Source organism: Acomys minous (genome assembly GCF_964271855.1).
Source record: "Acomys minous genome assembly, chromosome: 3".
Classification (NCBI taxonomy): Eukaryota; Metazoa; Chordata; class Mammalia; order Rodentia; family Muridae; genus Acomys; species Acomys minous.
Genome location: NC_140485.1, coordinates 41723498 through 41750314, shown reverse-complemented (window position 1 = coordinate 41750314; position 26817 = coordinate 41723498). Strand labels below are relative to the sequence as shown.

Genomic DNA, 26817 nt, shown 5'->3' with positions numbered 1-26817 from the left:
CACAAAAATGACCAGTTCAGCAGGATATCTGTCCTGGGAGTAACCAAGTCTAACTGGACTTAATTTAGCCAACTATACACGTCTGGGGAGGTCATGGATCCTAGAGGAGAACCTACAACTGCCACTTTCCTAAACTACTATAATTTCTAACTGCCTTCTAAATATATTTTTAAAATCTTATTCATTTATGTATATGTGTTTAGCCTACATATATGTCAGTGAACCACATTCATAGTGAAGAGATGTTTGTGATCCACTGTTGTGGGTGCTGAGAATTGAAGCTGGGCCCTCTGAAAGAACTCTCAGTGCTTTTAACAGCCAAACCATGTGTGAAACCCCTCAGTACTTGCTTTTATTCCTAGAGATAAGTGTATCTCTTATCCTTTATCAAAGAGGTTTCTTTTTCTTTTCTTTCTTTCTTTTTTTTTTTTTTTTTGGAAAAAATAAAGACTACTACACAAATTCACAATTGGTCAGATGTACAGAACAACTCACCATGGGACACTCAGTCTCAACTAATAAACCCATAACACAACTCCTACACTTAAGGCTCAGAGAACATTGTGGAAGGAAGGGTGGAAAGACTGTAAGTGCCACAGGACCAGTACATCTGCTGTACTCTTAAACTACAGCGTCTTCTATGCGTGACAGAGAGGTGGCACCTATGTAGTTTCAATAATACGGTTTCCTAAACAAGACCTGACAGTTGATATGCCAACATGGATGAGGGAAATTTTACACCTCTCCACCCTTGGATTGAAGAGCTCTAGGCAATTAATAGCTGCTAAGAGATGGCAATTCAGTCTTCTACAGGGGTAAGCACCTTGACAGGAAGTCTAATCCCAAGTTATCAGTCCAAAAAACCCAAGAAAACACACACACACACACACACACGCACGCACGCACGCACGCACGCGCACGCACGCACGCACACACACGCACACACACACACACACACACATGCACACACACACACTGATGCACACACACAGACCTGATTCCAAATGATGAGCTCTAAACACATACGCATGCAAGGGCAGATGTACACATGTGCACGAACAGCACTCTCAGACTCAGAGGGTATATCCATGTATATTCCTATATTACATATACATGTGAATGCGTGTAACAATAATTAAAGAAGAGGTCACGAATTTTAGAGAGAGCAGACACAAGAACAGTTTGATAGGATAGAGGAGGAAGTGAATACGAGGGGCATATACTGTACTTATGTATGAAATTCTCAAAAATAATAAAATAATTAAAAATAAAAAACTTCTCACTCAAAAACCAAAGTCATGTATCTAGATTCAGAGCAAAATTCTAATATTGGGATTCTTATTACCTGTGTGAAGCTGGAAGTCACTTCAGCCCTCAAATCTAATTTCATGAATAAATACAGATAATCTGAATTGAACAGTTTAGAAGGCGACAGTATTAAGGAGAGACACATACATAAAGCACTTTACACAATACACGACCCACAGGAAGAACCAAATGATGGCCAACTCCCCACCTCCTACCACCGCCTTCAATGAATAAGCACAGGCAGAGAACGAGCTGTTCTAGAGAGCTCTGGATTTTCTAGGGATTCAGTTTCACCAGATCAATGCTATATGAATGTTGAAATGTCAGGACCATCACTTTGTATTATAATCAGTCTTGGAGAAATCCTCCTAAAGCATTTGCAACAGTCTCTTGCTATGTTAAAAAAAAAAGTCTATTAACATAAACTTATTTTTATTAGTGCCCGGTATTAGTCAATGTCTAGTTCACTGTATTGCATAGCCTCAGCTTACCGAATATAGGCTTATGAAATGTGAACTCTTAGGTCTTCAGAAGCCTCAGAGACATACAGAATGTGGCATTTAAAGATGTATTTAGCCATTCTGGAGATTGTTTGACAACAAGACAGATTAACTCCTGGCAACACCCAGCCTACCTCAAAGAAGATGATGAGCATCAAAGAACCTCCTTGTGGAGATGGCTTCAAATGTGGCAAACCAGCCACTGGGCAAAATGTCAATTCTGCCACAGACAGAATTCTGCCTAAAAATGGGCAAGCTTGGATGCAGGCAGAGTCGACAGCCAAACTCTGCCATGACAGGGTAAGCAAGTCCTCAATAGTTCCTGTCTCACAAATATGTTCTGTCAGGTATACTGGGCCAGAAGGCTGAAGATGATGTTCCAACGCCATAGAGAGTTTTGGGTGACTGTTCAGGCAGCCAACTTTGAGAAGCCGATAACCTGCGCCCCTGTATACTCAGCTAATCAATTTTATTCTTTCTCAAGTCTCTGATGGGGTTGAAGAACAAACAGTTTAGTTTCACAATTAAGCTTAATTGTTTAGGTGCTAAGATGTTTTTAGATCTAGATAGATGTTTTAAGTTAACAGAGATGAGATATGATAGATAATGATTTTCATTCAGAATTTTAGACCCACAAGGATAGGAAAGATGTTTAATTCAAGTTTGCCAAATACAAATAGCCAAATCACTATGAATGTAACATTTATATAATTCCTGATTGTTTTGTGGTTCTTCCTGCTGTATTAGTTTATTTTATTTATGTGTAATAATATAAATGTATATGTTAAACAAGAAATTTAATAAAAAAAAATCAGAAAAAAAAAAGTGAACTCTTGTGTCAGTTTTGCAATGAAAGAGAAATGCCATCCCAGGAGGTGTATCTAGGCAACAGTGTGGACAATGAGGAGTCACTCTAACTCTCAAAGCCAGGTCACCAAGTGACTTCCATTTAGGATAAGGAAAATTTTATGTGTTAATATATATATATTTTCAACAGAGTCATGTAAAAAAGTAGGCTGGCCGACTCAAGATTAGAAGTAGTAGATATGCTACAGCTAAACAGGTTTAACATTAACAGGAATGCTTTCATTATGCCATAGATGAAGCTTACTGCAAATCGAAGATTCTATGACCTATGCTGAAATATGCCACATAAGGTTGTCTATTTTAATAAGAACCATAAACACTTTAAAAATAAACAAAAATAGGGCCTATTTTGCCATTTTTCATTCACTAAAACAACAAAATCTGTGAAATACATTACACATCTATACACTCATTTATAGTACACAAACTCTTCCATTTCTAAAATCAGTCACTCTAATTCCCCTTTTAATACTGAGATTTCTTTTTTCAAAAAAGCAATTGAAATTTCATTTTAAATTTAAATAAATTTAAAATGGCGCAGTGACGAGTAAACATTTTTAAATGTTCTGAGCTATATTATCAGATATGTCTGCCCATCTCAGTTTGAATTAAAAGGTACTCAAACAAGTTCTAATCTGACTTTATGTCTGTGAAAAGCTCATTATTGAAATATTCATTTTCAGAGTCAGAAACTGATAAAACCATTATGTAAAAAACAGAAATGGTTAGAAGGATTAAAGGATATATATTATACTAACCAATCAGAAGAAGTGTTCCAACAGCTAAGCCTCCACCTGAAAATGACACATAAGAAGAATATTAATCACTAACATTTTGGATTATCTTTGGCACAAAAGCTAGACTTTACCAGGAACAGGTCCTGCAAGAAAATTAGAAACCGCCACTGTAAATAATATTCAAAATATTTTTGGAATACTTAGCTCAATGCATCATTATGATATAATTACATATCATATTCACTTTTATAATATGCTATAGTGCCCCCCTTTCTCCTGACAGACCCAGGGGGCACTCAATACAGCTGTGGGTAAGCATTCTAGTGTTATATTTAACACCCATTACTAAATATCTCAATAGCTGAGACCCAAATGTACATAGTATATGCTAAAATCGCTATTTTTATTATTTTCAAACTGAGTAAGTCCCATAGGAAGTAACAATTCTAATTTTAGAAAAATTATAATATATCCAAAGTCTAGAAATGTTTAAATATAAAATTAATTTTTGACATTTCAAATAAAAAGGAATAATAAAAAAATACATTTCATTAATATTTGAATGTGTCCTCCAAGATTTTTGAACTAGGCTAATATCATTAATACATAAATCCAAGAGTGAGTCATTAAAATGAACTTTTAAGATATTAAAATAATACTAGAGAGGTTAAGACAGTGCATTATGAATACTTAGTTAAGCCGGGCAGTGGTGGTGCACTCCTTCAATCCCAGCACTCGGGAGGCAGAGGCAGGCAGATCGCTGTGAGTTTGAGGCCAGCCTGGTCTACAAAGCAAGGCTAGGGCAGCAATGCTACACAGAGAGACACTGTCTCAAAAACAAAACAAAACGTACTGTTGTTCTTCTCATTTGTAAAAGTATCAATATTTGAAATTAATGTCTCAAAAACTAACAAATGTATTTTTAAAAATACATACTAAAGAATGACTACAGACACATTTGTTGTATTATTTTAAAAGTGCTCAAAGCTGTTGAACAACTGAAGACAGTATTCTCGATATGGTTTGTTTGTATGAACATAAAACCATAAAACATTTTTAATACCAATAAAAATCTCTTTCCCAAATATATCATGTGGAAACATTTAATATGAAAAGTTGCCATTTTCCTCCTGCACAAAAAACAACTTGTATCAAATAAATGAATTTTAAAAACTGTGGTATAAACCAATTTATGGTGGTATGGTATCTGAAATAATTTGAAAAAAAATCTGTAAATATTTCAAAATCAGTAGTTACAGACACTTTAAAGGTTAGCATATTTGGATATGGTCATATATGTGCCTGCCTGTATGTGTGTGTGTGTGTGTGTGTGTGCGCGTGTGTACGTGCGTGCATGCCTGTGTGTTTGTGTACTCCAGGCTGGTTTCAACTCACTATGTAGCTGAGAATGAGGCTTAAACTCTAGATCCTCTCATTTCTACCTTCCAAGCACCGAGATGTACAGAATTTTAATGCGATTTCCAATAAAACATATTTTAGTTATACATCGAGACGACTTCCCACGCTGTGTCATTTAAAAGGTAGGTCACACTAATGAGGGCAATTCTAAGATTAACAGATTGACAATTAAAGACAGGGAAGTGCTGTACGTTAAGGCAGCGTTCATAAAGGATCCATGTATGAGCTGCTTGTATCTGTTTTCTTATTTTTTTTTTCAAGACAGCATTTTTCTGTGTAGCCTTGGCTCTTCTGAAACTCCTTGTTTAGACCAGGCTGGCCTTGACCACAGAGATCTGCCTGCTTTTGCCTCCCAAGTACTGGGATTAAAGACATGTGTCACCACCTCCTGTACAATCTACTTTTAAATGGATTAGACTAAACGTTTAATGTAAGTTTGTGCTACATAAAGGACAATGCTAACTTTTACGTTTAACAGTTTATATTCTATCTTCCTTTATATGGAAAAAACAAACATTTACTACCTTAATGGTCATTCTTTTTAAGATAAAATGTTAAAAAAAAAAAGATAAAATTATACTTGGTGTCCAATCCAGAGTAGCCACTATGAAAAGATGGCTGATTTTCCTGCTCTAACTCCCTAATCTACCTAACTTTCATTTGTAACTTCCAGTGGAATGAAAGGCTTTATGGCTTCAGTCTTCTGAGCTTCGAGATTACAAACATAAACTATTATGTCCAACTATTTTTCCCCTTTGTTTTTTAAGGTTCACGAGATATTTCTTAATAAAACGATGTTGCATGAGAAACACAGCATGCTTCAGTCTGTAATTCACTTTATTTTACAGTGGTGATAACAGTGTGTGCTGGGGGGGAGGGGGTGGGGAGGGGCTGCAAATGCTACAGCCAACAGAGAGATGAACTGTGAGAGACAAGAAAGAAACCCAGTTCAGTATGACTTAGACTTGGTTCAAACTTAGAGTCTGACACTGGGCAGTTCATTTTAGATGTATTTAAGTACAGAATAATTTTGGAAAAAAGTGTTTCCTTGTAACATGTATCTCAATCAAAGGCCCACAATAAAGCTTAAGGTGTGGCTGCACCAGAACTCCCTTGCAAAGTATATGGTGCCCTCAGCCATGAAGATGGGTCCTACGATGCTAAGGGCCTAGGATCTGCTGTGGTCTCACAGAGCACAGAGGTCACCAGGGTATAAAGTACATGTGACACCTACCGTAAGGATGGTTCTTATTGACTGAGAAGTAATGCTCAAGATAAAGGTTTAGGGAAGAAGAATTTAGGATAAGCATAATAGTCTGAAGGATTTGGGTGTGGCCCAGGCCTAGCACAGAGCACCAGGCTATTAACATCCATACTCAGCCTGCAGGGTAGAAAGGAGGGTTATGCATCTTTTCCTTGAAGAGATAAGCCTGCATGCTTAACATTCCTGGTTTCTATAATGCTTATCTGTGACCATGAGGACATTATGCTCTCTATGGCTTCCACTACAGGTGACAATGTAGTAAACAAGCCAATTGTATTTATTTTTTAAAATTAGTTTAAACAAACAACTTCTCCATAGTTCTCCAAAGAATTTCTGTCATAACCCCAACTACCTTTCCTTTGACTGCCAAAACTAAATAAACTGTAAACAGGCTTGTGTTAATTCAGCCAAATTTGTGAGGTTATGCTTCTTTCAAGGACCTCTCAAGACTGGACTACCGTTTTTCCTTGGAAATTCCTGAAGTATCTAGTCAGTCGCATTCTTTTTCTTTTCAAAAATGCATGCTATTTACTATAGTGACCTCAAATTATATAAATGCCCTGAAAAAGACAAAGTTGAAAGCCTAGATTAGTGGGCTGGAAACACAGCTCAGTAGTTAAAAGCAGAAGCACAGGCACGGAGGAGCACACCTTTAATCCCAGTACTCTGGAGACAGAGGCAGGTGGATCTCCCTGAGATGATGCCAGCCTGAGCTACAAATGGGAGTCCAGGATAGCCAGGGCTGCAGAGAAACCCTGTCTCAAAAAACCAAAAACCAAACCAAAACAAAGCATTTGCTCTTTTTGCAGAGGATCCAAGTCTGATTTCCAGAACATACATGAGGCCACTTGCAACTTCAGTTCCAGGAGCTCCAATGGCCTCTTCCGGCTTCTGGGGACACCTGAACTCACATGCACAAGTCCACACATATACACTAAATAAAGTAAATGAAATCCCCTAGACTGATAAAGTCTAAATAAAAACATGTAAGATTTAAACATTGGCAACTGGGGAATGTATATGAAAATCCAATAATAAAATTAAAACCAAAAAATGGCCAGATCATGTTTTTCTAAATGCAGATAAGGATAATTTTCAAAGCTGTTTTGATGTAAGCAACGGAAGTAATGAATTATGACATAGCTAACATTCAACCAGTCTATATACTGGGTTTCAAACATTTACAATTATGTTTAAAATGACACTGATGTCTGGTGGCAGTAGTCAAGTTTCAATGTACCGCAGGGTGGTATAATACCATGTTAGCTTGCTATGCTATCACAATGTCAGAGTGCACTTATTTATAGCCTACTGTCATTACATTTTATCACAATAGGGGCATATAAGGCTTGCCACAATCTGAATCAAATAACTTTTCAATGTAACAACATAACCCGAGTTTCTTGTGCATGTTTGAATACACGTTAGCAACAGATGCTTCACTTTCAAAGGTTTTAATGAAAAACAAATGTAAATTTTTTTGCTTCTGAAGACATACAAGACAGGGAATCAAATTACAAAAATGTCATTAAGAAGTTAACAACTGAAATACATCTGGGTGTATTTATTATTCCAAATACAATAACTCCTATTATTACAACCATATGAATTTCCATGTACAAATTAACTATAATCATGCAAAACATACATTTCAACAATTGATACTATTTTGATTTTCTTAGTGAACACTAACTTTTAGTTATACTCAAATACTAAAATTCTCCACTGTCCAAGCATTTCTGCCAATTTAAAAAATGATTGTTCAAGTATATGTCTCCATAGAAACACTAATGAGAAATGTCCAGTTCTTTTTTGGCAGGCATGAAGAGACTATAGGTAAACATTTAATCTAAACTGTAAACATCAAACTCCCTGAAAATAGTTCTAAACAAATTAGCGGCAGCTGTAGGTGCAGAAAGACTGAATTGGAGCTGACGATCAGCTCCCATGATCAGGAGTTTTGTCTACCCACGCCAGTAAATTTCTGAACCAATTTCTGGAGCTCAAATACCAAACTCCAATTTTCATACTTGACTATTTCTTGTCTAGTCTTTTTTTCTTCAAGACCTTATTAAGAGCTTAATACGTGCCAGGCTCTGATCTAGGCACATCTTGCTATTTTAATGAAGAACTGAAGGCACAATACTGAAAATGCAGTCTTTTGGTTTGGAAAGTTTGATTATTATCAGCTGAATAAAGGTACCTATCCCCATTTAATTAAAAACATGGACATTTAAGAGGCAGAAAAGTTAGGTTAGATTGATAGGAAATATCTGCTGTCACTAAAGCTTACATATTAATATTTGTGTGGATAAGAGTTCACTAAAACTGGTCAATCTTTCTATGCTTTGGGTTTAAAACTAGGATAACTGTAGCCCAAAGGGGAAAAAAGTGAAATAGGTGTTTGCCAGCTATGCATTTTGAATCATGTTTCTATCCTCACACAACTCAATGGCCTTGAAACAATTATGTGAAACTACTATATATTTATGTAGAAAACAATAAAGATCCATTTAGAACATGAAATAATAGAATCAAGAAACCATACTGTTTCTGTTGTCTTGTTATTTTCCTCTTTGTTAAACTTACTTGAAAAGCCTGGAGTATAACCCAGAGAAAGTGTCAAATAAAATATAAGAGAAAGCAATGTCAGTTGTAATATATTATGCAAATGTATCAGATTATGTACAGATACATCATAAACACTATGAAAAAAGGTTACAAAATGTAAACACACATCTGTTTTAATGAAGCAGTATTCAGATAGAAATTTAGCCTGTCCTACCAACCTAAGCTAGTCAATCCTTTCAACAAATCAGTTCTACGCAACAGTAGGCTTTGCATTAAAAATTGCCAAATATTATAATATATATTAACATATGTTAAAACACTCGGGGTTACACTCGGGGTAATACTCATCTTTAACATCTACTCTTTTAAAACCAACACTGTTTACGACTTAAGGATATGAGTAGCCCAGAGGTGGAAAAGAGGGCAATACTTTCAGCATTTTCTAACGAAGCCCTTCTTTTACAAGGCTAAAAAGTTTTGTTGGTCGTCCCAGATTTAAGCTAGCCGGGATTGGAAGGAGGATGTCCTAAGAGACCAGCAAAGGATCCTACAAGTCAATTCCTTCCTATACGTTTGTTTTTCTTTAGTAATCATTTGAGGGTAAAAGCATGTAGGGGGGTCCATGGTCATCTGGAAATGGGGAGCTGGGCAGAGCAGAGTAAGGAGTGTGGGTCCTCAGGCGGGCTTAGCGCACGGTTCCTAAGACACCTCCATGCAAGTTTCCTCCCCCAGTCTTGCTGTCTATCAAAGCAGGCGATCCTGACCATGCTTGTGAAGGGGAGCGCGGGGGGGGGGGGGGTGAAGGAGAGGGGGTGCCCCGGGAGTCCCTCCCCAAGTTTTCCCTGGAATGCGCCCACATCTTCATTTTGAACCGACCTAAGAGCTGGTCCAGGGCAGGGAGCCCGGTTGACACCAGCAGTTGTCCATTCCGTACCGACGGTCGTGTGCCCGCAATGGACACCAGCCGAGGGCCCCCTCCGGCGGCCCCAGAGGCCTTGCCCCTCCTCTGGAAGCTGGTGGTGCCGCTCCGACCGGCCTCGGATGCTGCACAAGGAGAACGAATGGAGCTCGAGCCGCAAGCGGCTGCCGCAGCCATCTTGAAGCTCCCGCGATGACCCAATAAGAACTCTGGGAACTCGAGAGGCCGGCCTGTCAGAGTCAGCCGCCAAGTCCTGCCTACTCACCTCTACTAGCCAATAGAAATGATAGTTCCTTGCTGGTCAACCAATCGCAAGGCCTATTGCTTAAAAGTGTTGTGCGTGAAGCTAGAGGATCGTGCGCCGGCCCAGGTGAACCCGGTCCCCCTGAGTCCTGGGTGAGGAACTTCTGTTGGTGTCGGGGGGCTGCAGGTGGGTACTGACCTTGGGCATTCTTGGTGTCTACATTCACGTGGAGTTAAGAGAAGGGAAGCGATTCGCCCACAGGGCTTCTCAAGCCACTGCGAGTTGGAGCTCGCGTCTTCCCTGCTGTTTAGCAAAGAGGAGAGAGGCTTCTTTTTTTCTAGGGAAAGTTTTTCACTCCCACCTGTGCAAGACCATATTTTCCCGAAGGCTTTGTGCTGTCTGGAAAGGGTGTAACGGTGACTTCAGTGGTTGCTGAGTGCCTGGGCTTAGACAGTTAGAGCCCAGGGCTAGCTGGGTTGGATAGTAGACTTTACTTAGAAACTTCATTTCAGGAACTTGGGTACCATTGGCTTTCTCCCCCTCCCACCTACCCCTCCCCCGTCCTACAGACAACACCTATACCTCTCTGACAAGTCCCCTTTCCTTACTTTTAATTAGTGTTGCTGTAAATCTTGAAAGAGTCTCTACTAAGCAATGTGAATGACAAGTGTTACTCTGAAAACCTTGTTCACACATTTAATTGTCGCTTTCAGAAGCAGCTGCAAATAACAGAAAATACTTGAGGTTTCTCTCCTAAATCTTGAGTAGAATTAGATGATTTCTTTTTTGTACTTTGTTTTTCTAGTGATTGTGGCATCTGAATGGAAAGGGTTCTTACTGAAGTGTGTTTTATTTGTGGGAGAAAAAACCATATAATTTAGAGCTGTTTGGAGATTTGTGTTTTTCAAATGAGAACCGGAGGAGGAAATGACTAAGTGATTTTTAAAAAGACTTCTAAGATAAGCAATGTTTGAAATAAACATGAGTCTCAAGTCAACACCTCCATCATTGAATTACTGCTGACCATGATGGATGATAAATGGCTTGGTTGATGGATGGATGGATGATACATGGATTGATTGATTGAGTCGTTCATTCATTTATTTTGAGAAAGAGTCTCACTATGTAGCCCTCGTTGGTCTGGTACTCAGAAGTCGGCCTGTCTTTGCCTTCTGGTGCTGAGACTTACAGGTAAATGCCAGCAACAGCTTTATTTACTGTATATATTTTTTCTTTCTTAACTATACTTTTTCTCCTTCCCTCCCTCTGTCTTTTCTTCCTTCCTCCTTTTCTGTCTTCCTGGTCATATTCAGGCTGGAGCCGAGCCTATAATCCCAAAGAGGTGGAGAAGGAGAATCAGGTGTTCAGAGTTAGCATCAATTTCCTAAGACTGTATCTCAAAACAAACAAACAAACAAACAAACAAATCCCCCAAACAGAATATAGAGAACCACATTTGGGGAGGCGAGGGAAGCAACAAACCTTGTGGTTTAGCAACACATCAACCAGAAAGCTCTGATGAAGGTTCTGCTTTCATTTCAAACATGCCATCAGGACATATCTTTATACCATAAGCCACTCAATAAACTGTTGAGGACTTGCTTTCTGCTCAGACCCAGTCTTGGCATTTCATAAAAATGGTAAATTCCTTCTAGAATAGCAAATAAAGAATTCCCTGTCCTAGTTTACCAGTCTTCATATTTTAGATGCCAAGCTCCTTTGAGGCAGATGATATATTTTGCTTCATTTGTCTATACTCCATTATTCCCAGTGAAGATCAAGACCGGTTGTATCCACAGCAAGAAATATGAAAAATCCTGTGTTTCTGCTTCTTTCAGAGACTAGGTAGTTAAGTACTTTAGGTTTGGCAGACAACGGAGTTTCTTGTCCCTGCTCTTCCCTTCCGTGCGGCAACTGTGAGAGTTGCCATTAACAGTTGAGCACAGCTATTTTGGAAGCTGAAATTTAATTTCATAGAGTTTTCATGCGTCACAGCATAGTCTTCTTTTTCCTTCGAGCCATTTAAAAGTCAAGTGTATGACACTTCTCTATGTTGCCACACAAAAGTAAATGGCACTGGAAGAGTCACCTTATGAACCATAGTGTGTCAGCCTGTGTGCTGGACTGTTTTCTACCCTTCTCTCTGGTTCTCTGTTTTAGGCTCTAAAAACCCTTCAGGGTCTCTAGCATGGCCGTGCTTTTCAGTGTTTACTTATATTAGTTTAAAAGCATACTGTTGTACTGGAGCAGTTTTTGAAAAGTGTTTTTAAATTTGTCCTTTTGAACCAGGATTTCTTGTAGACATGATTCTAGGAAGAGAGGTGTGTTCCCCAAACAGTCTTTTTGAGGCAGCACCCCACATCCTGCTGTCAAAATCTACAAGCGTTTCCTAGGGAGGCCATAATAGACTGGCCTAAACTTGGTGGCGTCACAGAAAACGTTCTTTTTCAGAACATCACAAGTAAAAAAATATGGTCAGATGTCAGCATGGCCACATTGATTCCAGATACTTACCGACTCTTCGTTTCTGGCTTCTGCTGGCTCTGGTTGTGAAACTTCAATCTCTGTCTCCAGTTTCATAATTCCTTTTCTTATGGCTTTGTGTATTGTTCTGTCTTTTCAAAAAAAAAAAGCATTCTCATTACGTCATTACGTTTATTACCTCCTTAATCTCGTATAATCTCATGTTAACCCTTACCTTAATGACATCTCAAATAACATAGGATCATGTACTGTGGTTCTAAGTGGATATTAATTTGGGAAGTAGGACACTACTCAACCCACTGAAGTTTCTTTTGGATAATGCTCATCTATAATGTAATCTTTCCTATAATGTTTTTACAAAATTTAAAACCTTATGAGTAATTAGTTGGTAAACGTTTCCTGGATGGCTGAGACGGCTCATGGATTGATGAGATTTCTCGATGGCTAAAGGTGCTTGCTTCCAAGATCGATGACCTGAGCTCCACCCGTAGGGCCCACATGGTAGCAGGAGGGAACTAACTGAGCAAGCTGTCCTCTTGACTTCTCTCTCCGTGGATGCTATGATAGGCACCACTCCCCTCCGAATAAATACATGTTTCACAACACGCTAGTACCCTTCGTGTTAACGTTAGTACTTAGAGAGTGCTAAATAGAGAAATTATTTTCTTTCAAACTTCATATTAGAATAAGGCTATTGTATCTGTGTGCATGCACACATTAGTAACACAAAAGTTTTGTTGACTTAAAGAAGTTTGTTGTTTAGTATAAATATCAGTATAACAGGATCTTAAACCACCTCTTTATTAATATAGTGGTGGGTCTCTAACTCATTGGAACAAGAGTGAAATGAAATTTAGGTGTTTGGATACTGACTCTAAAATGTTTAGGGAGGGTTCAAATGCTTAAGTAACTAAAAACACACTTATATGAGAATCATAAAATAAGTGTGTTTGAGACTTGTCATACAATGAGATTAAAATCAGTATAGTGCCTGTTAATAAACTAATGAATATATTTAAACAGATTTTTACATAAAATGTATTTGGAGATAGTTAAGCATCTTATTTTGAAAGCAGAAATTGGTTATTTGTTATGAACTCTAAAAAAGCAATATGCAACTACATACAGAGCAAACTTTGACATTTCACATGGAAAACATTATTTGTGTCTTTAAGTCTTAAGAACTCATGCAAAATTATAGCTAACTATATCATAAGTTTTAACATTAAAATAGTTTGTCTTTCAGTTGATCATGAATTTTTTTCTATAGTATCATTTGCAGTTATATTCATTAAAAGATTAATCAGTTTTTCATAACAGAAATATAGATTATTTTCTATGTTTTCAGTTTTAAAATTTAGTTAGGCAAGGTTTCTCATGGTCTTTAATCCCAGCACTGTCGGGGCAGCAAAACTCTCTGAGTTCAAGGCGAGTATGATCTACAAAGCAAGTTCTAGGACAGCCAGGACTATGCAGACTATGTAGAGGGACCCTATCTAAAAAAAAAACCATGCAAATTACATATGCATGTTGACCTGAAAAAGCAAAAGTGTGGATGGCTGCTTTATTAGCTTCCTTAACTCTTTAGCCACAGAGCTTGTTATGTCTTCTAATTTCTTCCTTTTAAAATCTCTTTTAGATAAAATAGTTTAGTAGTTTCATTGAATAAGGGCCCAATGCTATAGAATATCCAAATTCTAGACTCCTGCTGCTCCCCTAAAAGGAAGACACAGTTCACTGAGAAATAGCTTCTCTTACCATCCATTACTTTAGCCAGCATTGGTCAGAGAAGAGTTCACACAATGCAACTTTGCTTTACCACTTCAGGAATCTGCAACCATGGATGACTTGCATACGCTTTGACCTGGGTCTTCCTGGAAACCTACCCTAAAGTAGGCGAATTGTGGAACAGACCTATGGTAAGTAGACTTTTAAAAGCAAAACCCCCCTTTTTCATCTGTGGGTTTCATGTTCAAGTTAAGTCCTCTGGCTGTTGTAAGACTGCTCCCTGCTGGACAAAATGTGACTTTCTAAAGTTGGCACTAAATAGATGAGCAAAGAACGGCTCAGGTGCCTGCCCCTCCCCCAAAGGAATCCTTGTCACGTTCATGAAAGCCACCCTCAAATGGTGCTATAGTTTTCTGCCATGTTGACCATCTGCTGCGGTCTGGTGAGAAGGCTGATCCTTTCTTGTTTCCTTAGTTATTTCTTGCTTCCTGTTTCGTGGTGTCTAAAAGTTATAAAAACATATGTAGGAATACTTGTCAGTGTGGGTCTTAAGTGACTTCCTTAATTGTGTGTGCTCTTTTGTAATGTCAGTCAGTATACTATCATGATACCTGTTATAACAATTTTACTTCCATATGCTATTGTACAAACAAAAAAACTTGTGTCTACACAATTACCTTCCCTAATAGTTGAAACTGCTTCAGTGGAATTTAATTAGATCATATTGGACCTATTTTGAATGGGCAACCTGTCTTTTATGTTTTATGTACTGGTCTTTAAGCATTACTTACCTTGGTCTTCACCCTGTTCCAACTGCTGTATATTGCCAACAGAGAGAGAGCATATCTACACAAGTGACAGTGGATCATATTACAGATATTGTATCTGCAACTAACCTGCCACAGATGCTTACAATACATTTCCAGAAGTCCTAACTATGATTTAAAGCATACAAGAGAAGAAAGAAACTGTTTCTTTCTATCTTCAAGATAACATAGTCTTAATTTTTTGGGATTAGGATCTGCCTAAAATTACTTGATTCTAATCTGGAATTTTAAAAGTAAGCTTCCTTGTTTTGTTGTTTGTGTGAAAAGAAGAAAAGGGGGCAGAAATAACATTAAATACATAAGCAAAGGTGAAGTAGAATAACTTAACTTACATTCTTTAAAGGTCTCCTATATTTTTATAGCTGTTGTAAAATATGAGATCCATACTTAATTAGAATTATGAAGAATTATTCATAACATTTCTTTGTTATTAAAACATTGCCATAAAAATTAGAAACATAGACAGAGAATGTAAATTGTTCTCAACAAGAGAATGAACCTTTTCTTTCTCAGCAAGAACGTAGTATCACAGATAATACATAAGTTAAAACTTTGGATTGTATAATGTAAGGTTAGAAAGAAACATAGGCAAATATGTAGAGTAATTAGGAAATACTTATATAACAGAGCCAGACCACTGTGTATCCAGCACTCCCCAGCGCTGACGTTCTCTCTGCCCCCCCACTCCCTTCTCTCTTCCTCTTCTACCTCCTTCTCACTCTCTAAATATAGACTCTAATGGAATCTAACGGTTGATGATTTCACATTCCTGGACTCAAGCATCCTGAGACTGTTGGCTGTGTTTTACCATGTCCAGCTTAGTCTCCCTTTTCTTTAGAGGTTACAAATAGTCTGCCTTTTGCTATAACTACTTATTTTTATATAATTTGTACTTTTCATGTATGTTCCTAAGCAGTATGTTTATATTTTGCCTCTTTTTCCTTATCAAATAGTATCTGTTTTTATTTCCTTCAACTTTTCTTTTTACTTTTTATTGATTCTTTGTGAATTTTCACGTCATGCAGTCCAACCTCACTCATTTGCCTTTCCCTTCATATCCAACCTTAGCCCTTACAAGCTTCCCCTCAATAGAAAAAAAAAAGATATAAAACAAAACAAAAAATTATGTAGCTTTGGAAGCTGTTGTGTGTCACAGTGTGTCACACAGTATGTCCTTTTGTCCACACATCTATACTTGCAGATGTTTATTGAAAGGAGTCTTCAGTCTGGTTTGAGGCCTCTGGCATCTGCTACACTATTCGTACTGGGTCCTCACTGGGACTCCTCTAGGATATCCTGTTGTCCTGTGTCCTGTAGTCCCGTAGCTTTGGCTCTGCAGGGCCAGCTCTTTAAGCACTCCAGCCATTCACAGATGGGGGTTAGGGCGTAGATGTTGGAGTGGACCCATGGGCCCACCCAAAGCCCTGGGTATGGGCCTGGGTGGGAAAGTATTTGAGCTGGTCAACCTGCCAGCTCTTCTGCACTCACACCACCAAGGCCAGCTCTCCAGTACTGCCCTGGGTAGCTCACCCAAAGCTTCAGCAAGCAAGGGGCAGAGCCAGCCCTCATGCCCTTGGGCCTGGCTCACCCTCACCCATGCCGCCAGGGTCACTGGTGTTCACTGTAGCTGGGGCCAGTCCTCCTAAGTGCTGCAGCCAACGAGAGGCAGGTCCAGCTCGGTGGTCCCAGGTAGCAGCCCAGGCCAGGGTTGTCTGCATGGTCTTTGGTGGTAGTAAGAGATACAGGCATGCACACAGAGCTCTGCTGCTGCATGACCATGAACCCAGACACGCCAGTCAGCTGAAGCACAGCCTAGGGTTTTACCATGGCCGCAGGGCATGGCGGGCAGCTCCTCACAGCTGGCTGTTCCTCTCCACCCTTATGTCTACAGTTCCACTTTTTTCATAGTACTAAAACTGTTTTGCTTCTCTTTCTCTTCCATCTCTCCACCACATACTTGCTCATCATAATGGCTGTCTCTGGGTGTCTTCCATGTGAGGCCCTGTGTTCAGTAGGCCAGTGTAAGAAGAATAAAAACTTTAAAGACGTAGAGCGACTTGGAATTAGGAACTAGCCTGGATCTATTTGGTACTCTTAACATAGTAAAGTGAAATCAGGACATTTTCTTAAATGTTTTAAGTTATGTAGTTCGAAATTTGCACAACTGACTTATAGAAATTATCAGATATTTGGCTCGTTAACGAAGGATTAGCTTATAGGGAGCTCTGTGTTTAAAACTCCCAAAATGTTAATGTTCCCAGTCATAGGTGATCTTCTAAAAGGCAGCTATAGTGGATGCTAATTTTAAGAATGTTCCTTGTGTGTTTCTGCATTCATTGTGGGTATTTAAAACATCTCAGTAAGAGAAAAAAATACAAATAATACATGGTATGGAATAAGTTTGGCTTATTATGTCACATTATCATCGATTTAGTTACTTTATATAACATTAGTATTAAAGAGTAAATTATGTTGTCTAACTTTATTGGAAAGATAAAATGAAAGTTTTAAGGGATCGTTCATGATTGACAGACAGTGTTTATCAACTTTGAGTACAGAGGGGATAGTGCTGACATTCCTCATGCTGCCCCACCATCCATCCACTTCTGGTTTCTGCCAGAAGAGCTGGTTGTCAGTTCTGTCCTTATTTCCAAAGCTGTTGCAATAGCAGCAAAGACTGCCCTGCTATAAAGACAGCCAAGTCTGAGGAGGCTGGGCATGAGGGCAGACAGCAACACAGAGGACTTGGGCTGCTTCATTCAAAGCCGGAGCTTATTATCTTAGCAGATAATGTGTGTGCGTGCGTGCGTGCGTGTGTGTGTGTGTGTGTGTAGATCAGGAGCCGGGCATGGTGGTGCACGCCTTTAATCCCAGCACCTGGCAGAGGCAGGCAGAGGGCTGTGAGTTCAAGGCCAGCCTTGTATACAAAACGAGTCCTGGACAGCCAAGGCTACACAGAGAAACCCTGTCTTGCAGAAAAAAAAAAAAGAAGAATATATACAGATCAGTTCAGAAGTTTTTTATGCCATAGATGCGACTACATTTTTCTTTTTATATATTTGTGTATAACCCTGCCTTTTTAAAAATGCCAATACCATGTAAAGCTTTACTGATCCATTTATACATTAAGGAAATTTACTTTATTTGAGTTTCATCACCTGGGGAGTTACCTGAATTAAGCTCTGATGAGGGGCAGAGGAGAGCTCTGGATAGAGAAAATGGCGGGTGAGAAGGGATGGGGACCTGCCTTTTTAAAAGGTTGTCTGTACAGAGAAGAAGGCGTTAGAAGTAGATGGCCTAATGGGTTTTTACAAACCAGACTCACCCAGGTGACTAGCATGCAGATAGAAGGAAGGACACTTTGTGGCATTGTGTAAGAGCCCTCCATGGCAGCTGCTGGCCACTTCCCCTTCCCACATGAGGAGAACTACTCACCTGGTGTTTCATAGCAGGGATTACTTCTGTCATGTATTGTAATATGTACACATATGTTTTGTGTCTATTTTCCTTTGTTCAGCATTATATTGTGAGATTTGTCTAGCTTATTGTAACTACTTATGGTTTACTTTCATTGCTATATACCAGGATATGGACAATAATTGTTCATCTCATCATTAGCAGATATTTAGGGAGGTTTCATGTATTGTCACTCTAAACATGCTAGAGTGCACCATGTGTGTGTATGGCCATGTACATGTTCATATTTCTTTGACAATGTATTAGGAGTGAAATAGATTTTGTAGGTACATATCCAGGTTTAAGCAATTTGCCCTTCTTCTAAGACAGCTGTGCTGATTCACACTGCATGAGGACTCCAAGTGCACCACACATTGTCTAGGGCTGGACTTTATCCTTTTCACTTTTCAAGTTCCAGTGGCTATGAAATTATATCTGTAATTTATAGTCTCTTGTGTGGTAATGAAGTAGATTGCTTTTTTCATATACATACTAGCTATTTGGTGTTTCTTACAAGGTGCTTGCTCATCTCTTTTGCACACTCTCCTATTTTCTGTGTTTTTCTTTGAGTAGCAGTTTTTATATATTCAAAATATGAATTTATGATTAAGTGTGGACATTGATTTCTCTGACTTACATTTGTTTTCCATTTTCTCAGCAGGGTTTTTGATGAACAGGAGTTCACAGATTTAATAGATGTCAGTTATATTTAGTCCCTTTTCTTGTTTGGGTCGTATTTATCCATTCCAAGGATATGTTGTACACTAAGTTAGTTCTCTACGTATGTCTTTGTTCTGTCCTTCAGACTTACCATTCTAGGCTGTATTTTCTTGTGAGGCAATTTTACTCTACTTTTTGGACTCAAGACTATATCTGGAGAAAGAGCCAAGCAAAGTGGACGTAGGTGGTGAAGACTCATAGTTACGTACTTTCTACAAAATAATCCTTAAGGAAGTAGGCCTGTTTGTCCACATTTGCCTTTTGTACTTCTTTTATTGCTGTTTTGTTTTTGTTATCTGTCTTTAAGAAGATTCTGCTGTATTATTCAGACAGGAGTTTCTGGAGAAGGAAAATAAGTGTTACTGTTTTCAATGTTAGTGACACTGATATTTATAATTATTTGTTTATGAAATATGTAATTTTGTGAAGCATTTGTACATAATCCTAGTAACCTAAGTTGGATATAATTCCCCCATTAAAGATTAGCCTATTAAATATATAATTTTAATTGAAAGAAAATTTAGATTTTAACTTTTTGTCACCATGGCAATATATTAATGCTGGAGTTATATTTAAAAATTATATGTGTCTTCTAACTTATTTTAAATAGGACCACATGATTACCATTTGTGGCAAAGTTGTAAACATTTATGAGACCTTCAATTATATTTTTTCTTTTTTTAACGCCATTTTTTCAAAATATTACTATTTGTTCTAATATTTGCTATTATTTATATTATAGAATTATTTTTTAAATATCCTAATTATTGAGCTTTTATCTAGCCAGTAATGTGTATTAGTAAGTTAATTATTGTTGTGCTACTTTTATATTTCATAATGAGATTAATTTCCCATTTTAAGATATTTTAAAATACACTCTGATCACAATGCAGAAGTTAAAGGAAAGGTAAGTGATTAGATTTGACTTCTCACTAGGCATTCAGATGTTCTTCACTTGTCAACTGCATTTTTAGTTTCAAGTATCAAATTAACTATTATTTTATCATGGCTTTTATTTTAATTCATGCATTTAAAAATGGATATTCAGATAAAAGATAATTTCAAAATAAAATCAATATATTACTTATGAGTGGAGCAACACATTAGCATTGAGTTCACAATAGATCATATCGCTTTTATTCCATCGTACAAGCTTAGCAGCACAAACAGAATAATCAACATATTATTTGGCTGTCATGTGCTGAACAGAAACCAGAGATCACAAGGAGGTTTTCCCTAGCTGTGGTGATGGCCTTTTTGTTCCAAGCCCCCATCTGGGAGGGCCATGGTGTGTTATCATATGGAACTCGGGCCTTTCTGTAATCTGCTTAGCTGCACTGCCGTTTGAATCTTCATTCCATGTTTGTGTAATTTATAATTTTAATGAGACCATGGCTCTTGTGGGCTTTGAAATATATTAAAAGCTCTTTTGTGCATATGCTTTTGTTCTTGCTTAATAGGCTCAGTGTATTTAAACCTGATGAATTTTTATTCATGAATTTGGATGTCTGGAGATTAACTTAGAGTGAATATCATCGCACTCATCTATTGATGGTTAGAAAGGTTTATTTTTTGTTACTGTTGTTTTCATTTGTGTCTGTGTGTGTGTGTGTGTGTGTGTGTGTGTATTTATATGATACTTGTAAACTAAAAAAGGCTAAACTTAATAATTTTAAGAAGCCAGAGAAAATGACATGATTAAACAATAAAGGATAGATTAAATTTTAACCATGTTATTTATAAATACTCAAATTTCAGCAGTAGAGTAATATATTAAATAAAAAATTTAAAGGAACAATTATGAAAAAGCAACTTTTATGTAAGCTAATACCTTAAACATGTCAATTTGCATCATGTTGTTAAAATCACTTAAATACTTGGTAGAGATAGACTTTATTTTAATTATATTATGGTTTGTCTGTGGCCATTATAAATGAGTCATTTTATTTTTTGGTTGTTAGGCATATGTTACATATTTTAACTATTTTTAAGTATTCTTCTATGGAACAATTTTTAAGTGAAAGCTTAAAAAACTAATGGATATGATGAAGAGACTTATAGAAAAGCAGTTTACTAATAATTTATAAAATTGATTCTTCATTTTTTACTAACATTCTGAAATATACTAAATGCTTTAATCTCTTTCATTGCTACTTAAATATGGTGAAAAATTTTGAGTATAAACAATTTTATAGTCATATAGAAAAAAACATGGTCCTTTATATGCTCAGACATGTTTTTAAGCTGCTCTCTGTTGAACACAGGTGTAATATGGAGAAGTAGCCCAGGAAGGATATATTTATTTTTAAATCTACATTTTTGTTGTAGATGTATTTGAGAGGATGAAAAAGTTCTGCGAAAAAAAAAAATCTGTATTTACTGGGAATGATGACATAGGCTTGTAATTCTTGCAGTTGTGTGGCTGAGTCAGGAGACTCACAGAGAGGTTGAAGCCAGCTGAAACTGCATAGTGAGACCCTGTCAGCCCATGCCCATCCCAGACTTGCTGTACTGAAGCTTTTTCTTTCTTTCTTTCTTTCTTGCAGCTTGACACATCATGATTCCTTTTATGTTTGCAAAATAGCTAGTCTTTCGGGAAATCTCATCTCTTACATTTCCTTTAAGCTAGAAGCACTCAATGGAAGTTTTAGTGGCAAGATCCTATCCTGTCATTAATAAGTTTATTCATCAGTTTTAATACTGTTTTTTTTTTTCTCAACTCACTGCTCTAGTGCTGTTTTGAACAGTTTCATTTAGCTGAGGAACCTTCTCGTTTGCCTTCCGTTGCTGTGATGAACACCATGACCAAGAGCAGTTTGGCAAAACCTTTCATCATTGAGCAAAGTCAGGGCAGGGACTCAGGCAGAAGGAGAGCCAAGAACTATGGGAGAATGCTTCTTATTTTCTTGTTCCTCATGACTTGCTCAGCCTATTTTCTTACGTCTCCCAGGACCACCTACCACAGTGGGCTAAACCCTCCCATATCAATGATTAATTAAGAAAATACCCCCAAACTTGTCCATAGGCCAGTTTGATGGAATCAGTTTTCAATTGGGGTTGCATTTTCCCAGGTAACTCTGCTTGTGTCAAGCTGACAAACGTGAACCAACACAGGAACAAGCTATTAAAAATGTATGAATGCCAACACAGTATTATCCAGTGGCAATTTAATGTGAGCCATGTAATGCTTTTCTTAGCCAGGTATATCCAGTTACTACCTAACTATTCAACATGGATCACTAACATGTTATATTTTTCCATTTTTTTATAATGTCTTCAGAATTCATTGTGGCTTATATGTGTTTAAACTGGTTACATTTGAAGTATTCAGCAGCCCCAGGGTTGATAGATCTGTGTCCTACTATGCTAAGAACACTACATGCTATGACGTGCTGAGTTAATTCCTCCAGTTTGCACCTACATTTCTTTATAAAGTGGGTATACTGAGTTTTTTGTTCGTTTGTTTTGATGATTTATGGTTCTTTGAGCTTTTTCTTTTTCAATGGTTTATGGTTTTTTGAGACATGTTTTCTTTCTGTAGCCTTGGCTGTAGCTATAAGGTATTACACAATCATTATAATACATCATGATAAAATAAATTTTTGTACTATTTATTATTTTTCTAATAATGTTGTCAGGGTAACTAAAGAGTATTCATGTGCTATGAAATTAAACTGTTTACTTACAGTTCTGTCAATAATAAACTTATCATAGAAAATCAGAATTATATTACCTGACTCCTGAGTACTGACCAGATAGCATGTAGACAGGCTTAAATATACTGTGATGATGTGATAATGGCCAAAGTGATGGTAAGGACTGTTCTTCAGAAATTATGGGTAAATCAGACTTAGTGAGTAAGCCACATTCAAGGATACTGAAGAACATGTTTTTATCATACAAGGAACCTTAATACTTTTTCACATAAAGCTATCTCCTCCTTATATGCCCTTAGATTTCTCTAGATTGATGCTTGTGCAAATGGTTATAAAGCTTTCATTTTATATGCTTGTTTATAAAATGTTTTCTAAATATCTCTAAAATTCTTTGTACAGTATTCTGAAAATACTGTGTATGGTACTATGTAGAGACGTTATTTCACTGGGACATACTTTTACATATGTAATTAGGAATTATAAAACCCTGAATTATAATTAATATTAGTTGATGCAACTGTCTTACAATGTAGTTATACAATGATTAGGGGATTTGCTTTAAAAACCACAGTGTAAAGTGGTGGTGGTATAGGCACTCAGGAGGCAGAGGCAGAAGAATCCCTGTGAATTCGAGGCCAGCCTGGTGCACAGAGCAAATTCCAGAACAGCCAAGGATACACAGAGAAACCTTGTCTCAAAAAACCAAAAACCAGCCAATGAACCAAACAAAGACTCCAGTGTACCCACTTTATAAAGAAATGTAGACACAAAAGGGAGGAATGACTCAGCACTTCTAAGCATGTAGTGTTCTTGGCATAGGACCCAGATTTGATTCCCAGCGCTGGTATCAGGTGGTTCACTGTCATCTGTCCTCCAACTTCAGGGCTTCTGACTTCCATCTGTATTTGCAATCACATGTTTACAGTCCTACATACACGTACACGTAGATTAAATATAATAAAAATAAATCTTTAAAAATGTAGACATCAGCTCTCTTTTTTATGTTTTGATTCTTTTTATTTAATTAATTTATTCAGATTACAACTCAGTTGTTATCCCATCACCTGTATTCCCTCCCTCCCTCCCTCCCTCCCTCCCACTTTCACCCTATTCCGTCCCCTAGGTCTAAGACCCGAGGGGGACCTCCTCCCCCACTATATGGTCACAGGCTAACAAGTCTCATCTTGGTAGCCTGCTTATCCTTTCTTGACATCAGCTCTCTTACCCCCTCCCTCCCTCCCTCCCTCCCTCCCTCCCTCTCTCTCTTAGCTCTTTCTCTCTTCCCCTGTCTCTGTCTCTGTCTCTCTCTATGTCTCTGTCTGTCTCTGTCTCTCTCCCTCTCTCTCCCCCCCCCCCTTGGGTACCTCTTTCTCCTTTCTTTCTCTCACCATGCTTATTTAATAACCTCATATAATATCAAAAAAGTACACAGCAGCATAAATAATTGACTGTGCTAGAATATAGCTTAGAGAAAATCATATATTCATGAGTTCCTTGAGTTTTCCCCCACTTTCTGAATTTCGAATAATATAACTTAATCTTAGCACAGTTTAACTTCGATGTAGACATTAGCCAATGCCTGTTGTATTCTTTGACTCATTAAATTTTATTGACTACTCTCTGTGACTTTTGTATTTAAAGTGCTGACACAAAATGTTAAACCACTCTATAAACAATACCTCTAGTTTCTTGGAGATGATAAATCCATCCATTGATTTCTTAATTTTATTATGCACACAGTCAATTGTAATCCAAGATTACAGCAAACAAGATGTTAATTTTAAGACATAATCTATGTACATTTCAATTACAGAGCATGATGTTACAGAAGCACAGAATAAAAAGGAGTAACATTTGTGCTATCCTCTCAGGAGCTGTCAATAAAAGATGTAATAGGGGATTTAGGACTCTGGAAATGGCCAACTAATTTATGTGAATCTATTTTATTTCAGCTAGAAAGACCCAGCTCTTTCTCGGCAGTGCATATTGTGCAGCACAGGCTGTCTATACAGAACCAGGCGGCTGCATATGGATAGTCCCTTGATATCATTCACTTGCTGTGTAATCTTATTATGCAAAGTTCTAATCTTCACCTAGAATGAATGCCTCTGGGTCAGAATATAGTCATATCAGGGTTTTTGAGGTCATGTTTTGTGATCCTTAGCTTATTCTTCTAAGTAGGGCTGGGATTTAAAGGGTATTCCCCAGACACTAGCAGAGATAGACAGCAGACCCTGCTGCCTTTTTGGAAGACAAGACCAACATGAGGTCCCTGGTAGGATTAAACTTGATTTGTAGCTGTAGGATTTTTTAACAGATGTATTATTGGACAGGGAATAGGGGGCCACCAGCACAGCAAAATTGAATCATGACTGGCATTCTCAGGGAGTTTGCTGCCTGCTAAAACAGCAGCTGCATGTGGATTTGACTTCTTTCAGGTGAAGCGACTTCCAGTCATTTGGAAAGGATGGGATGAAAAGGAACCTTGGTGATAATTTTGATGTCTGCAAGATTTAGTGCCAGTGTAATGGGATTATCGGTAACACCTTCACTGCAGAAAAAGCCACCTGGCGTTATAACTGGCAGCAACTGAGAACTAATCCTTTCCCATCTCTTGGATGTCATTCACGAAGCTCAAAGCGATTTCTGCCCTGCTAACTGTGATTAATTTTATAAACAACAATAAAAAACCAGGTGATCATGGCAAAGAACATATCTTTTATTGTAATATCTAGGTTTATGTAATGTGACTTATACAAACTGGTCATCATATGGTTCACATTTTATTACACTGTTCAAATATAAAACTGTTTGGTGATGCCTTACACTTTTTCTAGTTGAGTGACCAAGTAATTGCTGTTTTAAAGATTTGTATGTGAGATTAAATATTAATATAAATATTGTTATCTTTTGGATATAGAGCTATTATTGATGTAATAAAATGCATATAGATGTAAGAAATTGAAAATAATTTGTTTTGACATACATTTTACCTATTTTTGATTGTTTGAGTTGCTGATGTCAAATATTCTTGGTCAATAGAACATTTAGTAGTTTAAAATATATAATACATATTTATGATATTTAAGTAACATTAGCTCGAACTATTGATGAAATGACTCTTTGTGAGAAATAAATGCTGTTAACATGACCAAGGCTGAGGATAGTTAGTACAGTGCTGAGTGGCTATCTCCAATGGTTTGTAGTCCAGCTTTCAGTCAGCATATGGGGTAGTTAGTTGCTCTAAAATCAGCCCATTAGTTAATTTTTTTAACACTTTATTTCATCCCAGAACCTTATCAAATACTTTGTTTAGAGGTGTTAATTGTTTTAATATTCTTCTCTTATACTATTCAGAATAAACTGAGAGAAAATGAAGTGAAATTATCCCATCAGTCACCCAAACAGTATGCACCATAACTGCCAAGACAAGAAAAGATAATTAGTATTGTCAGTGTTATGATCTCAGAGTAGTTAATTTAAAAATATTTATTCATAGGACTTGACTTGTATCTTATTGTGCTTCTTGATCTTAGTAGCTTTACATTTCAAAAATAGATTATAAAAATGCAGTCTAAATGTTTTTAAACTTTAAATTTTTAACTGAATATGGGTGGATAAAATATTTTCATGATGTTATAAGAGTAAAGCCCAATCACATATATTTATACATGGACCTATAGCGTCCGTTTGCATGCAGTGCCTTTTATCTTCTGTATAAAGTCTTTGTTGGAAAGCCATTAAGTAGAATATAAGTGTAAATGGTGTTCTGCCAACTCTCCTTGCAAGTGTGTCATTCTTACTGGATTTGATGTGACCACTGTCAAGCTACTGTATTGTGTGTTTCTTGATTTTACTCTATTTAAAATGAATGGGCAAGAAAGCTTAATGATATTTCTCTAGAGCTCTGTAGTTTTACCACTTGAAAAATTATTTACTTAAAATTTTATTATGAGAAAAAGCAATCGTTGAAATAGAGGGAATGAAATCATTTCCTCATTGTGAAATTACTTGTATTATTTAGTCAGCTTAATTTTCTGTGCTTATTTAATAATATCATATAATTGTTTTGTAAAGTATCATTTCTTTAAACTCTGTCTGTAAGTTTGCCTTTATT

At 37.3% G+C, this 26817-nt stretch overlaps 2 protein-coding genes across 5 annotated transcripts in view; one reads left to right on the top strand and one right to left on the bottom strand.

The window, feature by feature from the left end:
- The window catches only part of ELP4 (elongator acetyltransferase complex subunit 4), a 214318-nt gene extending 204528 nt beyond the window's left edge, over nt 1–9790 (bottom strand). For all 3 annotated transcript variants that reach the window (XM_084774341.1, XM_084774342.1, XM_084774340.1), the window contains exons 1-2: nt 9543–9790; nt 3434–3469 (exon numbers count right to left, since the gene is read on the bottom strand). In XM_084774341.1, the coding sequence (XP_084630467.1) occupies nt 3434–3469; nt 9543–9762 (256 nt within the window). In that variant the 5' untranslated portion in view covers nt 9763–9790. The remainder of the gene's footprint in view (nt 1–3433; nt 3470–9542) is intronic.
- A 179-nt stretch (nt 9791–9969) lies between these two features.
- The window catches only part of IMMP1L (inner mitochondrial membrane peptidase subunit 1), a 58707-nt gene continuing 41859 nt past the window's right edge, over nt 9970–26817 (top strand). For both annotated transcript variants that reach the window (XM_084775294.1, XM_084775295.1), the window contains exons 1-2: nt 9970–10015; nt 14141–14232. The gene's annotated coding sequence lies outside the window, so the exon portion shown is untranslated. The remainder of the gene's footprint in view (nt 10016–14140; nt 14233–26817) is intronic.